Raw genomic sequence first — 19571 nt, 5'->3', positions numbered from 1 at the left:
TATACTTATATGTTTTACTAACACTTACCTTTATACGGAATATATACTAAGAGAAATTATTACGATCGTACAAAATTTCGAATTATTACTTCATGGACTCATACTCATGTTTTGAAGTCACATAAGTCCGAAAAATTTAGCCTTGTAAAATGATCGGTGTGTCCGTTTGTAAATAGCGTCGCTCAAAAACGGAAAGTCGTAAGAATCTGAAATTACATATTAAAGGCGGGAATATAGTCTGCCATGAAGAGCAGCTCTTTCTCTAAAATCGACCGACAGGAATTTCCACATTATAGAATTGATTTCTCAACTTGTTTCGGATTTCACTAAAACGGTGATGATAATTTTGATAAAACTCGGTGAATCAATGAATTGTCAAAAAATCTTCCGGTGAAGTACCTTTAATTTTGTTTATTTGAAAGAAATAAACAGTTCTCATAAATGTTAATAATAAACAATAGGTAAATACCAAATATTAAAAAAATTATACTGAGGTGAAAACGGAAAAAATAAACGGATTCGAATTCGAAAAAAAACGAGATAACCCAATCTCTCCCAAAAATAATACTAGCGTCTGTTTACGGCTTGTATTATATTATACTGTTGTATTCTTTGAGAAAAAAGTTTCCTCTAAAACTTACAGACGGTAAAATTTACCACAGCTATCATTGGTAATGTTTTAATCTCTTGATATTGGTTACAGTCCTCTAAACTTGATCATACAACTTTATTTTAAAATTATATTTTATTCTGCGAAAGGTTGTCTAATTCTCATATTCATTACACAGATATTTACCTCGTCAAAGCACCTGTAACTCTATTTTTTTTTGCTATTGTAGCCGAAAATACAAATTTTAAACCTTCAACCTTTTACCATAACAAAAACATTTGCTTGACTTTGGTGCACTGACCGTCGACAAGTTTTATAAGAAACATTTTCTCATAAAATGATGAGTATGAAGATATAAGGAAAAAATTCAAAATTTGCACGCACAGAAAATAGAAGGTTAAACAAATTTTTACATCATAGCAACCCTGCTGCTATTTACTAGACACCGCTCAAGCTACTGCTATAACCTGCTGCAATCTATCTGTCGACACGTGAATCACTAAGAACGTGAATATCTATAATGTAATAACAATTTCATACGTTGTAATATTCTTAAAAGTATATAAAAGTAATCCATAAGGATTAAAATAGAATCTCGTGATTCAATAAAACCTAATGAATGTCTTACATACAGCATCTATTGAAGGCGTTTAATTGCCTTAGAGAGATAAATTAATTGGCGCAATTCGATAAACCATAGTGTGAATTGCCCTTAAGATAAGCACCTCGTTAGAAGGTAGTGAGGAACAATATATATAGTGGATCAGTACATTCTAGTACTATTTTTAAAAAGTATTGGACATTTACTTAACTCTAGCTTTTCTGGATCTATCCTCCTTCCTAAATCGTTTCTTCCCTTCCTGAGGACCTACAGCTAGTTTCTGTATGACTTGTCATCTTCTTTACGCCTTATGCTCGTTTCCTACGGGGTGAAGTTCTCATTTCATGATCTCATTTCAGGATTTATGGCTAGTTCCCGTAAAACTCATCTTGTAAATTTGTCTCTAACCAGCTACTTTAGTAAGGACTTCTTGTATAGAGTTTCTCACATCTTAAATTGGAGTGAGAACTGATTAATTACACACAACCACCTAGATAACATGTTACATAAAACATATCAAATCGATAGACAAAATTTGACGAGGTAAACCTTTACTTATTTTTTCTATTTCTCGGACTAATTTAGATGGTTGCAAATGGGGAGAAGGTGAAGAAAATAATTAAAAAAACGTTATTTTTTTTTTCTCTATTTTTCTTGGTAATTAATCAACGGATTCTACTTCTACAATGAAAAATCTTGGTGAAAATAAAATATTATTGCAATGTCACCTCCTGGATACGCATACGACACTCAATCTTGAATTTTCTCTTCAGTCCGTCTGCCAATCCGATCAGATCAGTTTGACATTCCCTTCAAAGAAATGATCCTCTTTAAAAAACATAATAAAAGATGAAAAAATCTTGGATTATCATTGAAAGGAATTTTTTAATAGGACTGTGATTCTCCAACAAGTGTCTTAAACTAGTTCTCCTTTGCTCGAGTTTTACATACATATTCAACCTCTTGAGCAGATCATCTTTTTGTTTACAAGCCAATGTGACTCGGTAGTTTTCGCTCTATCAACTTCAACTCAAAGAAAGGCGTAAAAATACAATAAATATTATATTCCATACTAAATACTATTATACTATAGTGATATATTGCATGATTAATACATATTAATTATATATTAGGATCTTAGATAGATACTTTACTTATATTATTATATTTTGATTTATTTATGTTCATATTTTGGATTTGGATTTTAAATTTTCTTTATATTATTTTATGAATGTTCCTAACGTTAAATAACTATTACCTATAGCCCATTGTTGTAATTGATTGCAATATTAAACCATAAACAAATAATAAGCTAATCATAAATACAATTATACATCACATTGATAGATACATAGTGCGGTAAATGTTGCCAACATTCTTTGATCTTTACCGACAGCCAGGGAATAGGAAAAATATGTTGGCAGCAGATGTTGTCCTTGAAATTATCTTAATGTTGTCGGCTTGGTTGTGTCCAACACTGCTAGGCCACTGGTATGGGAGGGGTTGTAAGTTATAGGTCACTGAGTTGTGCGAAAATTATTCGATTTACGATTGTATATATTGACGATAATACATTTTAGTCATAACAAAAAATTTGAAGTAAAAAAAAAAGTTTTTTTCGTTTTACATTAGCCGCGACTAATGATTACATATTTAGTCCTCAAGCAATAAATATAAAACGAAGAATAAAAAAAGAGAAAAGAACGGATGATGAGAAAGTATGTAGGAAGCAGGAATTAACTAAGTTTGTAAAGCAGTCCCGGGTGCCAGACTCGATCAAAAGCGTAGTCATATTAAACGAACAAGTTACAATAGATTTATATGGCGTTAATGCAACAAATCGATTACAGTGTTTTATTTTTTTCTATTAATTCGCAACTTAAGCTGCTAATTATACATTTGGTAAATACACTTAAGGCTGGTAATTATTTCAATAAGAATAATCCTCCTTCACAAACTTAATCCGAAATAATTATATTTTACTTAGGTCAACCGAAAAGTTCTCGTTGAAACGTGCTGTAGAAATAAAAATAAATCACGAACAGCGATCATTTTCAAAATACTTTCATTACATGGAATAGAATTGAATTAGAAAATAATAATGTTCAACTCCATAAGTTTAGTAATATTTCTGGATGAAAAAACTGTATTGATTAAAATTGATCGACAATATCTTTTGTTGAATATAATGGAAAGGAAGTTCCACTTCTACGAATATTTCTTAATCTCTTCCATTTTTACACCACAAATGTTTTCGAGATCCCCTTGCTGTTACTACCATAACCGTAGATGTGTAAAGTTACCATTCGTTTTTGTTTTGTTTTTTTAAATTCTGACTACCAACCTCAAAAATGATGTAAGTACCAATTTCTAATCTGAAAAAAATTTCGGTTTACTTACATGTTTTGAGTCATGCATAAAAGTGATGCACATATGTACTATGTAAGTGATATATAAACAATTAAATATAATTAATTAATAAAGAAGTACAGGATGCGGTCAAATCCTAAAACTTTTTAAATTTTCTCGGTAATATATAATATGTTCTCATATTTGTTAGGTTGGCTAGTGACAAGATATAGCTAATTTTCATGAATCGTGATAAAAACATTATTTTTTAAATTTTGTTTATGATGTATTATTTCATAAATTATAACCTATACTGTGGATAATAAATAATAATAATAAATAACTGGAGTTAATTTGTAACAACTCTAATGGCTTTAGGAAATTCTATCAGTATAAGGAAACCTCACTAAAGAAATTAACCACCAATGATATAATCACAGGAATACGTCCAATTCTTAATTTAAAAAAAAATCTAAGATTTGCTGTTCAAGGAAAGCAACGATACATCTTCGCTTATTACTAATCGAACCACATGGTCAATGGTTTGGCCAACTTGTTTGCCATGTGTATTGGTGTTCCATTTCTTCATTAATTCTTTCACCTTTTATATTTTGCAAACATTTGCAAGTTGTTGAACAAACGATTTGCCAGCGGTATGCATCCTCTACTAGAATGTCTAAAATGGAAATGAAGTATGAAGGAACACCTTTAAAAAAAACTGACAAGGGGGGTTATCCATGTAGGATCACCGATTTCAATAAAAACTTTTTTTTGGTGATACTAGCCCGAAAAACATTAGACACCTGTCCAAGGGGTTTTGCCAATGCGGTCTAAAAGAAAATGGTGCGCGGATGAAAAAACATTCACTTAGGAACCTAAGTTGAGTGTAGGTCAGTGAGCTATTTTTGTTTTTCGAAAAAAAAAAAAATGTATATACCTGAGGAGACAAAAATTATGTAAAAAAGAATATTTATTTTTCTATATCTACAAAAGTTCTTATTTTAAGGTTTCTTTAGATTGGAATAACAAGTATAATTTTTTTTCCTATGAGTACAGCAGCTACAATAACAAAAGATAAAGAAGTAGCTATTCGATGAGAAAAGATCATGTCGTTTTTTACATTTCTCATTAGAATCGAATTTATCTATTTTTCCTTTTTTTCTCCTTCATTTATTCTTAAAATTCTTTTTTATTTTGCATTCATGCATTTAATATTGTTGCAAACAATAAGAAATGTTTATTTTTTTCAAATAAACACAATTAAAAGTACTTCACAGGAAGATTTTTTGAAAATCTGGCATTTAAACCCTGTTATTCTGTATTTATAATCTTAATATTTTCTTGAGACTGGTAATTTTTTTAAATAAATAATTCAAACTCTATCCATTACAGTCTCAAAACTTTTTATTTCTCTTTCGGCTAATTCGGCCATCTTCAGGGACAATCTACTCAATACCACTATGAAAACATATAATTTAACAACTCTAAACTTCATGCAGGCTATTCTGCCCAGGTCAAAATATCAATATCTAATTAGTCAATTATCAATTAAAAACAAAGTCAATTTATTTATCTGCAGACACTATTCCTTAAAACTTTTATCACAACAATTTTTTTTTAAATAAACACAATTAAAAGTACTTCACAGGAAGATTTTTTGAAAATCTGGCATTTAAACCCTGTTGTTCTGTTTCAATAAGGATAAAACCTATTTGATATTAAAGATCATCTAATTACTCATTGTTTGAACTGGATAGGTAAATTTTTTTTTCATGAAAATTTTTGTTTAAGGGTTTTTGTGGAATCTGAAAACGAATTTGATTAGCTTTTTCGGAGAAACAACTTGTTGACGTATTATATAAAAAAGGGATTTTCGGTTTGTGTTATTTAATGTGAATTGTAACTTATTTAGTTTAATTGATATTGTTTATTTTTTTATTTGACATCCTAAAACGAAGCGAATATTAGTTATATCCTATCATGGGCGTCCGAGAGGGGAGCAGGACGGTGCAACTACCCCTCCCGCTAGGAGTGAAAAAATATTAATTTAAAAAAAAAATATTTTCAAGTAAACACTAATTTTAATAACCAATAAAGCACTGCGACAACTATATATAATGTATTTAAAATTTACTGAACTAGCAGAGTGGAATTTAACATTTTTTTAATGGAAAAATAAATATATATTCAAAATTAATAATTCGAAAAAAAAAAAAATGAACATTCTCCGCAAACCATGAATTACATAGCAATATTTGTTATTCCTCATCAAAGTATTTAGTAGTGGGAATAATACTTCCTGTATAAATGAACCTGCTAACTGTCTACATGTGCAATAAGCAGCTGCTAGGTTCTTTTTAAAGAAATTTACATTAATGACATTTAAAGTCTCAATTGATCTGTAGTTCGGTCAATGGCAATTCATAATATAATCAGATCCGTAAACAAGATTTAATTTAATACTTGGGCTTGAGTTATGTCAATTAAAATAATTTATTTTGGTGAATATAAAATACTTTTTCTTAAAAATTTAAGATTTTTATTTTCTAGAACTATCCCTTGTAAGAAGGAATATGGAATCAAAGAAAGAAATATTTTTTCATACATGATCGATTTACATGGAACAACTGAACCGCATGCTGAGTTCGGGGAGACTTCAAAGAGTATTTGTCCTTATATTGATAGTTTGTTAGTTACACGACGCCAGTGGCCATTTCTAAAATAAGAAAACACATCGAAGCACATTGTTTGGAATGGGAACGACCTTGGATGGGGTGATTTAGGGATTCACTCATTGTTTATCTGAAGCAAGCTCTGCATTGGACTTTGTCCAAGGAACGCCGAAAACAAACTGTTTTATTTTCAAAGTAACTGGGCCGTTCACCTCCCTAATGAGAGAATTTTTAATTGTTTCAAGTTACCAAAATAAAAATTCATACATATACATTTAGTGATATTAGGCTACATCAAAATTACACATAATTTCAATTTTATTACCCAATCTTACAATAGCCATCTATCAGTCATATATTCAGATAAACAATTTAATTTAATGAATATAATAAAATCCAGAATTGGATTGATGTCAAGTCGTTAGTTAATAATAAATTAATTAATTTTGCTTAGTATAACCCTCGATTGGGAGTAAATCATTAAATTGCTAAAAAAAAAAAATATAATCCTATGACACAAATATGAAGGCTAATTATCAGTGAGTAATTTTTTATTAGAAATTCATAAAATGGCTTCGAATTAAAAATACATTCAAAAACTTGTAAAAATAATAATGCCAATATATAGTGGAACAATGTTGATAAAAATAAATAGGTCCATCTGGACATACGGAATTGAGCTTTGGGACTCCACTAAACCTTCGAATTCCTCTCGTATCCAATCTTTACAATCCAAAATCCTTCGTAAAATCCTCAATGCTCCTTATTTTGTTACTAATAAAACCATCCATAAAGACCTAAATGTTCCTTATGTAACCGATCTAGCCCGAACCCGATATTATTCCTTCCATAATAAACTCCCTAACCACCCAAACCCTCTCGTTTCTAACCTTGCTTCCTCTTCCATTCCTGGCAATCCTCCAAGGCGCCTGAAAAGAAGATGGCCTCGTGACCTTATATTGTAAACTGTTTTTAGAGTTCTACTACTGGGTAGTTTCTCTACATCCTGTATCATATCATTATGATCAAATTTACTGGTTGTATTTTTTTATACAGTTTTAAATATCAACAAATAAATTTAAAAAAAAATAAATAAAATATTCAAAATGTAGAGCTATCATTTATCTTAACCAAATTTATAATTATAAAATGATTTATTCCCTATATAATCCTTACTTGTCAGCAATAAAATCATCCTTACTGACTTGAATGTTCCACATGTTGCTAATTTAGTGAGAACCAGATAAAAATCCTTCCATGATAAACTCCTTAACTACCCAAACCCATTTATTTCTATCTAAACTTCCTCTTCAATTCCTGACCATCCTGCTAGGTGTCTGTTTGATAACCTGGCGACCTTCTAACCTAGAAATGCAATCGGAGCTCTGTCTAAGGGTAGATTCTCCACAAGTGTATTTCTTGTCATAGTACTATTCAGATCACAGTTACTAGTTGTATTTTCATCTTAACATAGTTATAAATTTCAATAAATAAATAACAAATTTTTAATATCCCTTTGAGATGTAAATTAACAGTCATTTTAACAAAAAAAAAAAAAAAAAAAGATTCGATCTGTACCCGTTAGCTCACATTTCGTTATGTTCTGTTCCAGTTGGTGAAACTCCCCTGAAAGTGGAAATGCTTCAAAAATGTCTCAGAAAGCCTTGCAGGACACCGGTTGAGGTGGCAGAATGATGGATCCAGTATTGCTTACATTCCTATTTCTTTTCAATTTAGTAAATGCACAGACCACGAGTGAGACGGCAGAGTTTCAAAAAAATTGTAAGTACTCTTATTTTTATTGAATTTCTGCGTGTAAAAAAATGTGTGGAAGTGTGAGTGTTTTAAGTATACAGAGTCAGGCATTATGTATATAATTAAAAAATAAAATAATTCTGGACCATCACAGCCCATGAAGGGTCAGGGGTGTATTACTTTGTAAGCAAGTACCGTTACTAGATCAAGGGCTGTGCAAGGAGGTGATTTGGTCAGAATCACGATTTTACCCACTTCATGAGGCTGGGTGGACCCACAGAGCTTACTCAACGGTAAGCTATATTACAGGTCACAGATAATAATAATCTGCCAGAGCCGGATTTCCTTAAAGTCCTTAGAGTTAGTAGTCCATTGCCTTACCAATGAGCTACCCTCTTCTACTCAGGCATTATATGAATACAAAAATATTTTATAGAAAACAATTTATTAATTCTATCCACGTGTTTTTTAGTTAAATTATTAACTTTTTATTAGAGTAATCGTATATATATTTTTTTAATTATCAATTATATGATATTTATTATGCATGTTCTGTATGTATGTACTATACTATGTTCTTATTCAGCAATGTTGAAATGGTAATAACATTATTCACCGAAGGAAATGTCTCTAGATATTTATTATTGTAATTTATTTAATAGTCGGTTATATATTTAACAAAAAAACATAAAATATAAAAGGTCTTATTTTGCTAACGTGTAGTTCGTGAATAATGGATTCTACAACTTATTGGCAAATTTTAGCAAGCAAGTCAACCGGAGAATATAGATGACTAAACAACACCGGATTTTGTAAATTGAACTATAAAATATGATTTAGGTGATAGTATCGCGAAGGGTGAATCAAACGTGTAGGGTTGTCGAGATGGAACATAAAGGAACCAATAAGATAGTAGTTAGCGCTAATACATTGGGCGAGCGTCCAAGGGGTCGACCAAAACATAGATGGGAGTACTGTGTTAGTTCCAACCTTGAGGATTTAGGTCTTGGTGGAATTGATTATAAGTAGATTTGTAGACAAGGACTGTGAAATGCAGTATCGTAGCATAAGTTTTTTTTTCGCCTGGGGCTGGTGCCAAATCAGTTTGCAAGACAAACTGTTTGATCATGTAGGAAATACTTTTCAATTCAGTTCATACACAAATATGTTTGACAAACGTGTTTTTTTTTATGTTTGTCTAGCGGGGACTATCTATTCTATCTTCTGTCTGAGATTCGGTTTCTTCTTCCGTGAACTGTCATAAAGTTCAGTAAAAAAAATGTAAACTTATTTATTACTTAAAGTATAATCGTGAATATTATCGGAAGTTAAGTATTGACTAAAAGAACTTAATCTTTTTTAATCATCTCTTAATCTTCTTAAATCATTTTATCATCCTTGATTATTTTTTTTAACACAGTAAAATTAAAAAGCGCTCGATAATAGAGCCTCTTGCAACCTTCTATAGTTCTACGTTTCTCTTTAAGTCAAAACCTAATCACTTAGATCAGATTGGGAATTAAAATAGAAATATCTGACATCTGATAAAGCTGTAGAAAAATCACTTTGAAGGTTATATCATAAGATCAACGGACATCTTCAAGAATAACTTCCTCCACTCTGTGAATGCACCAATATCTCTTGGGATATTTAAAAATCTCGATGATGACACTGTATAAGCCATAAATGATATGTTTATTAATATTATCAAAAATATTGTTCTTCAGTACTCCCTACGTAACACCTATTTCACTTTCGAACCTAGCAGACACTCTCCAGTAAAAAAAGTCGATCTACAGTAATGGTTCAAAACTGAATTATGACTCTGAGAACACAAATCTCGGGTTTAAATTTAGTAACTTTAACGATTCAAACTCATAAAATGAAGCAGAGATTATGCCACCTGGACCTCTTCCAACCATGTCCATATTGTATTTAATGTACCAATTTATCTGTCTAGTTAAAACAAGTATAAGAGCGGAAGGCAAACAGTTGGCTAGATCGGGCCAAAATATATTTAGAGCCTGTACAGGTTGCTTCCTCGCCGGATATCCTAATGAAGACTGGTCACGTGGTCCCAGGCTTGCCAACACCCGCTACAAACAATCTCTTGCAGACGGATCTATTTCATTCCAGACCTTATAGCTTCATAAGCGCCATAAAAAAACAAAGCTAAAACGATCTGTACCCTGTAGAGCTTCCAACCTTACGCAATCATTCGTCAGTTCTTCTAATGGTTAAATAGCTAGAAGAAATAAATAAATCATTATTAGAATTTTTAGCGTTCATAAACTTTTTTTCAAATTTATTTATTGAAATTAACTAAAAAATATAACTATTAAATATGTTATGAATTATTGTACATTAATATGGTACAGACTTGTGGAGATTCTATCCATTGACAGGATTCCTATAACATTTTTAGATAGCAAGGTTTCGAGGCCCTCTTCTTTTCAGATGCCTACCAGGATTATTGAGGAATCGAAGAGGAAACAAGTGGGTTTGGGTAATTGGGGAATTTATCATATGAGGATTGATAATTGGTTCTAGCCAAATCGGCAAATATGAAACATTGAGGTCCTAATGGATGATTTTATTTGTGACAAAGTGAGAAGTATTAAGGATTTTACTAAGGATTTCGGGTCGGACATGAGGTTTTTAGTAGAACTAAAAAGGTCGACTCCGTAAATACATGTCTTACTAAATACGTGTCAATGAGTCGTTCGTAATTAATTAGAAGTTTAGAGCGTTTGTCTAGTAAGTGTTGTAGCAATCGGAACCGATGAGCAGTTTCCTGTCTTTTCATTATTGCCACAGGGCAGTTATTTATGAACTTAAAAAAAATGTAGTTTTATTGTTTTACACCATTGTGTACTCCTGCCGTACAGCGGGTTGGGTTGCAAAATATTGTATTGTTTGAAATCTTGAAACTGATTTCACGTTTATAATAATTTAAAAAAATACCCATTTAACAAGGGAGAGGTGTAGCCAGGGTTATTTTGCTCACATAGGGGAATGAACGTCTATATTTTACTAATATTTCATCTGTTTTGTTTATACTTTCGTTTACCTTTCGTTAAATCTTTGATATCGTTATTCCGCTCGTTTATGTTACTCCCTCTTGTACCTCTCTACCTATACTCAATTCAGTTTTGCTCTGGCCTCCTCGCAACGGTAAGAAAGATTGAGTATTTCTCTCACCAGTACACCCCTAACGACATCATTATTTTTCTGATTAGAGCATATTTTTCACCTGGACACCTCCTATGCTTCTTAGTTTTAATCATGAGCCCCCGATGGAAGAGCTACAATTACAATTTCAATTCAAATTGTATTGAAAGCAATCTTAGAAATATTTTTTAGCTTCAAATCCAATTATATATAAAAAAAATTGTACAAATCGTCTACCATGAGGTAAATGCCCATGGAACACCTCTTACGGGACAAAAAGTAGTAACCTCCTGCCGGATTAAAAGGATATGTTCACTCCCCAACTTACCGTTAAAAAAAAAAAACTTTGAATCGTTTCTAAAAAAATAATGTTGAATATTTTTACAAAATTGAAAAAAAAAAAATTTTATCTGCGAAAATTATTTACTCTTGATTGAATATTATTTAAAATTGAATTGAATATTATCTTCTTTTTGAATTTAAAAAAGTTAAACCAACTTTTTAATTTGGAACTAAGTGATGTTCCTGCTTTAGGCATTTTGTTTTAGATGAGAGATTACAACGTATTTTCTTTAAAGTAATACGTTCCAAGGAAAGAGTGCATTAACAGAATACTAAATTCTCACAAGTAAGAGCATATTTTCCATGAATACCTAACGACATACATTATTACATTTATTTTTTTAAAATATAGAAGTACTAATGATTTTAAACCTCGGTTTCACGTTAAGTTTTATCGAAATCACAACAAATGAGCTTGAACTATTCCTTACCACTTTTATGTATTCCAGGTCGTGTTTATCCGTCTTCTAATTAATGAATTTAATAATAATTAATAACAATAAAAATATCCCGCATTAAATGCATATCAGAAAGTAGTAACAAGGAGAAAAATCATATTAACAAAAATGTTGACCTAATATTCAAATATAAACAATAAACATAAATCTAATAGACAAAAAAATTAAAAGAACTATACATATTTAGTGATTCCTTTTTCTCCTTTCCAAATATGCATTTTTTTAAAATTATTTACCCTACAAATCAACGTTTCATAGCCCTCCTTCGTCATAACATAACCTAACTACATAATCATAACATTAATATCCTGTCTTTTCCTGGCTCCCTATGTCTAAAATCCATAAATTTTACTTGATCAATTTTTCGTAAACTATAAAATATCTCAGGATACCACTAGTTACCTTCTTGGTATCTTTATCAATCAAAATAAAACATATTAACAGAAATATTGACCGAATATGCAAATGTAAGCAACAGACAAAAATATATGCAATGGACAATAAAGTTAAAGCAACTTACGAAAGTACAAAGGGATCTTCAAAATAATTAAAACCAATCATCAACTCATCTTAACATCTATAACAAAAATATATAAAATTTAAACTACAACAAAACGTCAGAACCACATTCAAATAAAATTAAATGGAAATCTATAATAAAAATAAATAACCCTACTGCTGTAAAATTAAATCTTTCCATCAAAACCCTGACAAAAAAGAAATTCATAAATAGATATATTTGAAATACACAGGAACAAGAAAAATGGATATAATATATTCAATTTCTCACACGATGAATATCCTGAGTATAATTCATACAATGAATTATTATACCATCACGTAAAAATATTACTGCTTTGAAAAAATATTCCGTATTGAACGTGTATCACAAAATAGACAAGTTATTTATTTCCTACCTTAATTGGGAGAAAACACATTTTAACAAAAATCAATCCATTAAATATGCAAACGCATGTAATATAACATTTAGTATATCCAGATGTATTGACCTAATAAATCTATTTAATCATTTTAGTCGGAAAATGTAAAAGAATATAAAATATACAATTGTAGACAAGCCCGATCTGTACTTATACATAATGATGAGAACATAATTACAAAATAAATATAAAAATTATCTAATCCAATTAATCTTTTATTTAAGAACATACTATGTTTCTGAATGAAACGCCCGTTCACTAAATTAGCACTAATGTTTTACAAATTATTGGTGACAGTCCCTAAATAGACGTGCTATTCTAAGACAGTGACTAGCCGGGCCTATAATAGAGCTATGGCCATCTTCTCTTGTCACATTCCTGTCAAACATCTCCCAAAACATATGCATCAATATTTCATAATTTAGCTTTAAAAAAAAACTTCATACTAGAGTTTATACAAGTAGTTTAGTCGAACGTTTTTACTCGAAACCAGGTTTGGAGTTTTCATGATTTTTTGTCTGTATTGGTTTTATAAAAAAAAAATCCTAAAATTAAAATATATTTTAATAATAAATCATTCTTATAGAGGACATTTGGTGTGCCATTGCCACATGTACTACTTTTAATGTGACCTCGCCTTTTCGGCCCCTTAATGTTGTATGATTTGCTATTAGTCTCAGACAAGCAGATCATGAAGCCTAAAAGCAAAAAAAATTATGGCATACGAAAAGATAAATGTGAGAGGCCTTGATGCAGTTGAAAAAAGACAAGAATACTGGCATGTCTGGAAGAAAAATAAAAAATATTAGACCAAAATGGATCTGGGAAAGAAATCTGGAAGTATATGAATCAGCAATGTCTATATGTGGAGTTAAGAAAATAAACTCTAGACTCAAGCGCACCAGATGTCGGAACGAAGAAGCTCAAGAATCGGTCCACAGAAAGAAAGAAGCATGGAAGGCTTACCTGCGGAATCGGACACAACAGAAATAAGAATAGTATGTTAAGTTGAGAAATGATACTAAACGTATTGTAAGAGAGGCCAAGAAAAAGTTGTGGGAGGAATTAGGAAAATGCCTTGACAGGGAGTACGGAGTACAGAGAGAATATAAAGATCTTTTGGAAGAAAAGTAAAAACACTTAACTGCAGACCAATATGCCTACCCTAAGTGACATATAAACTGTACACCACAAAACTTGCGCCGCTGTGGTCAGGAGCCAACCAGCAAAGCGCTTTAACCCGCTCGGCTACGAACGGCACCCTAAGAATCCCATCCGGCCCCCAACCTCTTCTATGTTTGATGTCTCCCTGTATTTCTCCGTTTCCCTTTTAAACCGCGCTAGGAGTTCTATAGCGCATTCCCAATGAAACAGCCACAGTTTCCTCGTTTTCCGGCGAAATTGAAATATAGGAACCACCTGCTCTCTCCAAATGCTTTTTTAGTCGCTCCTTTACCAAATCCCACGGCGTCACCACATCTCTCTTTGACTTTGATTCAAGATGCTCCTCCTGTTCCCACACTACCGCCACATTAAGTGTTTCTGCATCCGACCTTGATACTTGCTATCAGCAGGTCGTCTCCTTTCAAGAATATATTCAGCTCGCCCATTTCGACCGTGAATCTCTAGCTCTCAAACAGCTTTGCACGAGTCCTGAGCAGTTGCCGTTTGAATCTTCCTCCATTCAAGCGCATTGGCGTGTGCTTTCGCCATCGTGATGTCCGGAAACGGCCGTCTAAGGGAGTTAAGTCTACCATTGCTACATCTTTACTACAGCGGCGCCTTATTTCGTGGCAGCCCCGCAGAATTTAACTTGACCCTCCTCCCCTCCATCTATGGTTAGAATAGGGTAGTAACATTTAGATAATATGCCAAAAATGACCAGATAAAAATAAAAAGGTATATAACAATACTTAATATTTCACATCAAGAATGTGTTTATATTATTATTTTTGGTCAATATTGAAGTTGATAACTAAAAAATCTTATCTTAATACCTGAGAAAATTTAAGGCAATATTAATACCTCTATATTAATTTTTTTTAAATCAATTATAACGTGTCACTTCTGTACCATAGGCTAACAATGGGGTCAATTTTAATAGCATAAAAATAAAGTTGTACATTTTTCTGTCTTAAATTAATGTAATAAATTAATGTAAATGTCTCTCTGAATTTTAAAAATGTCTAGTTTTGTTCCCTGAGGGAGCTGAAGTGTCATTCTTTCACTTGAAATAAAAGCCTAAAAGAGAAAAGCTAATTTAAAAATCAAGGGCTCTTGAATTAGTCCCTGCGAGAAATTTCCAAAGTTTTGAAATTTTAAACACCCTCTGCTGAGTCTGAAAACAGGAAATAGGTCGAATTTTAAGTGAAATATTAAATGGAGTATAGAAAGGCATCACCATTCGTGAAAAGCGTAAACTGTCTAGAACACTTTACATAGGGACCGACCCAGAAAATGTATTCTATACAATTAAAAAATATAGTTAGATAAGATTAAATCTGCCTTCCTTTTCAAGCAGTATTTTTATCATAGAAGAAACTAAATTATTTAAAAAATTTACATTGCGAAGTGAACCTTATTCCTCGGCAATAGATATAATTGAAATCAACTCGAATACGAAACATATAGGACGAAGCCTCAGACTCCACAAACCGCATGTGAGAGATTCTATGTCTCGAGGTTTCGGTTTTTTTATTCTGACAAGATAGTCAATATCATAAAATTTCTATTTCTAAACACCATAAACAGGGACCATTATAGTTTACCTTGTGACGTATTGAATCCTAAACGTACCAACTGTATCAATGAAACAAGAAAATCTTTTCGCAATGTTTAATGTTTCGCAATGTTATAACACATTCCTCATAGAGAAATCAATAAGCTCGATTAATTAATTTTAACTCTATATCTCAAACAGAAATTCCAAACTAAAACCAGGAACAACTGTTCTCATATTTAAAACAATTCTCAGGCCACTGCTGATGTACGGCTGTGAAGTCTGGGGAGCGGCATCCTTCACGAAAAGAAAAAAGCTACAATCTTTTCAAAATAAAGTCCTAAGAATCGCAGTTAATGCTCCTTGGTTCATAAAAAATAGCCAATTGCATCGCGAATTACATATGGAGTCAACATTTTATTTTATTTTCTTCTCTCGTCCCTTTTTCAAATTAACTTGTTTCTTTTCTCTATTAAAGGGCAATTGTTTGTTTTATTTAAGTGTGCCAATATCATTATTTTTGTTATTAATTTTACATTCCTCTTTTATTAAGAAGCATTACTCGTATCAATCTATTTTTTTTTCTTCTTTTAATAACAACATTGTATCTAGTTAGGGGTGTTTTTTCTACGAGACTATACCCCGCCCCCCATAATCAACTGTTAAAAAAAAATATATATAATATAACGGTTACATCAACCATGTAAGGCCCACCAGGCCGATCTGGTATAAAATAAAATATATATATATATAATATAACGGTTACATCAACCATGTAAGGTCCATACCACGCCGATCTCGTATAAAATAAGATAAATTAAAAAAAATCTCTATATCTCAGCAAGTATCAATATACTGTAATTCTATATCTTAGAAATTCTCTACATCTAAGTAAAATGGGCCCCACTTCAACTGTACTTACATTATATATAATATTGCTACTCCAATTACATAAATTGGTTTTTAACTTGCGAAAATATTCCTCCTTTAGTAAACTAAATAGCATAATCTTTCATAATTTAGGTTCATGCAAGTTTTATTACTAACTATGAGGGATGTATTGTAAAAATCTGAAAATAAGGATGTATATATAAGGCCAGCTCTGATATACTGCTTCGAGACCCATGCTCTAACAGGTATCAAACAAAACGGAATCGAGGGATTTATACGAAAAGTTCTCCGTACAATTACAGGAGCGATCTCGGATCGGAGCCTTAACACATGGAGAAGAACTAACAGTGTACTGCTTGCAGAGACTAGTCAATCAATATCTCACAATACAAAGGCAAGGTGGTTGAGATGGGCGGGACATATGGCTCGAAGCAATCCATCAGGACGCCTTCTACACAACAATGAATGCCAGTATAGTAGGCAAGAGACCATGTTGGATGCCAAAAACCAGATTGTTGAGAGAAACAACAAAGATGCGAATGAGCTGCATGCAGCAAACTGGAAAGGAGTAGCGGAAGATAGGCAGGCCTGGAGAAGGCTGGTTCGGGCGGCCAAACGTCTACAAGGTCTGTAGAGCCAACAAAAAAATTAATGAGAGATGGATAATTACTTTAAATAAAAAAATTAATAAAACATCTTGTTTTTGAACAAGGCTGTTCACAGACCTACACACAGCATTTTGTGAAACTTGATTATTTGTACACAAATAACATTAAAACGTGTATATCTGTTAATTTCAGAATGCGACCATAGATTAGTGTAAGATGTGCATTGCTTTTATGAAGAAAGGAATCAGTTGCAGCCTGCCTGTGCTCAGTCAGTTTACCGAGTACCAGATCAACTGTATAATGTGAATATATGTGTGTGTGTATGTGGAGGATGATAGACGAATCCCGTCAATAGATCAGTCTTTGAGTTGCCATCTAGTGTGTTGTTTCTGCACTCTTTTCCCTTCTTTTTTGAGTTTTAAACCAGTCGACCTGTGAGTCACAAACTCTATGCTGTATTGTGTACAGCTTGAAATACTATACTCAACTTTTATCCACAAGTTGTCCTTCGATAATTCTTCTCGACTACTGATCAAATACTGAAGCTTATCAATGACATTTCTTATATATACAAATGAAGTGAATGGGATAGGTTAGAACTTTAGGGCGGGTATGTGAATGGAACTGGTTAGTGACATTCTCAGGAATTAGAAGAGCCTAGTTAACCATTCGAATGTAGAGAACAGAATGAAGATGTAAAGGATGAGCGATAACCACCTTCGATATGAGGTGCCCTAAAAAAGGCTGGGCATGCAAGTAGCTACAGGTCAGTAACTGAAGACACCCTATATACTTAAAGCAATAAATGTCAAGTGGTATGTTTTTTCACAGTTGTTTCATAAAGACTTAAATAATATATTTATATTTTTAAAATTAGGGTATTTATTAAATCACAAATAACGGTTGAAAACTCAGATTCGACGTTTTTTTATTATCGCAATGCTCCCCTTTCCTAAATATTTCACAGGAAAGTGAAGTCAAAATGATTTTATTACATTTGTTCGGATAAATTCATAAACAAAGACAGTATTTGGATTAATGCATTAGCTGAGGAAATAGTTTTATTCGTGAACAATTTGTTTAGTGAGTACGTACGGTGTTGAGGCCATAAGGCCATTTGTTTTGCGCATCCTACATAGCCCCACTATTCCTGTATTTAAATATAAATCCTGAGATACATATATATATTTTTAAATTAATAGCGAAAGGCATTGGACTGAATGCTGTGAAAGCCATAATAAAGATAAATTTATCTCAAATCCTTCGATGAAAGGAAAAGCAGCTGTTATTCATACTGAAGAGGGCGTAGGGACATTGAAGCCTACCTGCCTCATCACTCCGGGCTTTTTACCCCAGGAAGCTATTGCTACCACTGCTGCCTTGATTTCGAAAATTAAAAGGCCACCCTCTATGTCAGGCAAAACATCAAAGTTGGAAAGGAATGTAGCTCTCCCGTGTAAAAAAGGCAATGAAGAAAGAAATGAAAACATGCATAAAGCATTCCTTTACGTGTTTACGCTTCGTTATATCCTTGTTACTATACTGTTCAAACCTAGCTGATATATTTTAACAAAATTAGAATATTTAAAAACAAATTTTGATCCTTTTTATCTCAACTTTATTCATTACAAACCTTCCAACGTTTCGACCCTCAGGTCATTTTCAAGGATACCTACAAAAAGTTTTTATTTTTATATAACAATTTCATTATTTCCTTCACTTACATACCGATTTCTCTGGCCCTACCTTCATTTTGATGTCATTTTCTCCCAAAAAACAGCATTGGTTCAACATGTTGTTCAAAAAAAGCATAATTTGATTTTGAAAATGTCCAAATCATTCATAAAGAAAATAATAATTTTAGAAGAAAGATATTAGAATCGATTTATATCTCAGAAAATATAAATTATACTGTCAATTTCAAATCAGATTCTAAGGGACTGAATCACCATTATTCAGAAATTTTAAGCAAAATAAATATGTAGTTATTATATACAAAAAAGATGGGAAATAAAAAAATAAAAAAATGTTCAAATCCTTAAATAGTACAAATGTATATATGGAATAAATATGCAATAATAAAAGTATGAATAGATGAGTAAATATGTTAAAAAATAAGATATAAAATAAAAAAGGGGAGGGGTATATGTACATTTAACAAAAATACACATAAAATAGGAATAAATAAATTGATTTTAAATATATTAAAAAATGTTTGTGTTGTAAGCAGAACAATTAGTAATAAATGTTAATTAAATTATATTGAAAATGTAAATTAATGATTTAAGAAAAATTATGTTATATGATGATGATGAGTCCTAACCTGTTTAAGGTAGGTTTCTGTTTTAAGGTTGCAAATGTAAATGAAAGAAAGAAGAGAAGTAGATTGTAAAAGTTTTAAATTTAAGAAGGAATTATATAGAAAAATTTATGTAAGTAGGAATCTATTTTTAA

The 19571-nt window shown here is 31.8% G+C and overlaps 1 protein-coding gene across 1 annotated transcript in view; it reads left to right on the top strand.

Annotated features, from left to right (window-relative positions):
* Window positions 1-19571, top strand: part of LOC106680409 (nephrin) — a gene marked incomplete in the record, with an annotated part of 208300 nt that overhangs the window by 49279 nt on the left and 139450 nt on the right. The window contains 1 exon segment of the mRNA XM_067050552.1: window positions 7845-8014. Coding sequence (XP_066906653.1) covers window positions 7924-8014 — 91 coding nt within the window.

This window comes from Halyomorpha halys, unplaced genomic scaffold (genome assembly GCF_000696795.3).
Source record: "Halyomorpha halys isolate HHAL.00 unplaced genomic scaffold, Hhal_1.1 Scaffold260.1, whole genome shotgun sequence".
In the NCBI taxonomy this organism is placed as follows: Eukaryota; Metazoa; Arthropoda; class Insecta; order Hemiptera; family Pentatomidae; genus Halyomorpha; species Halyomorpha halys.
Note: the sequence above shows the minus strand (reverse complement) of the source record. Positions and strands in the feature narration are given on the sequence as shown.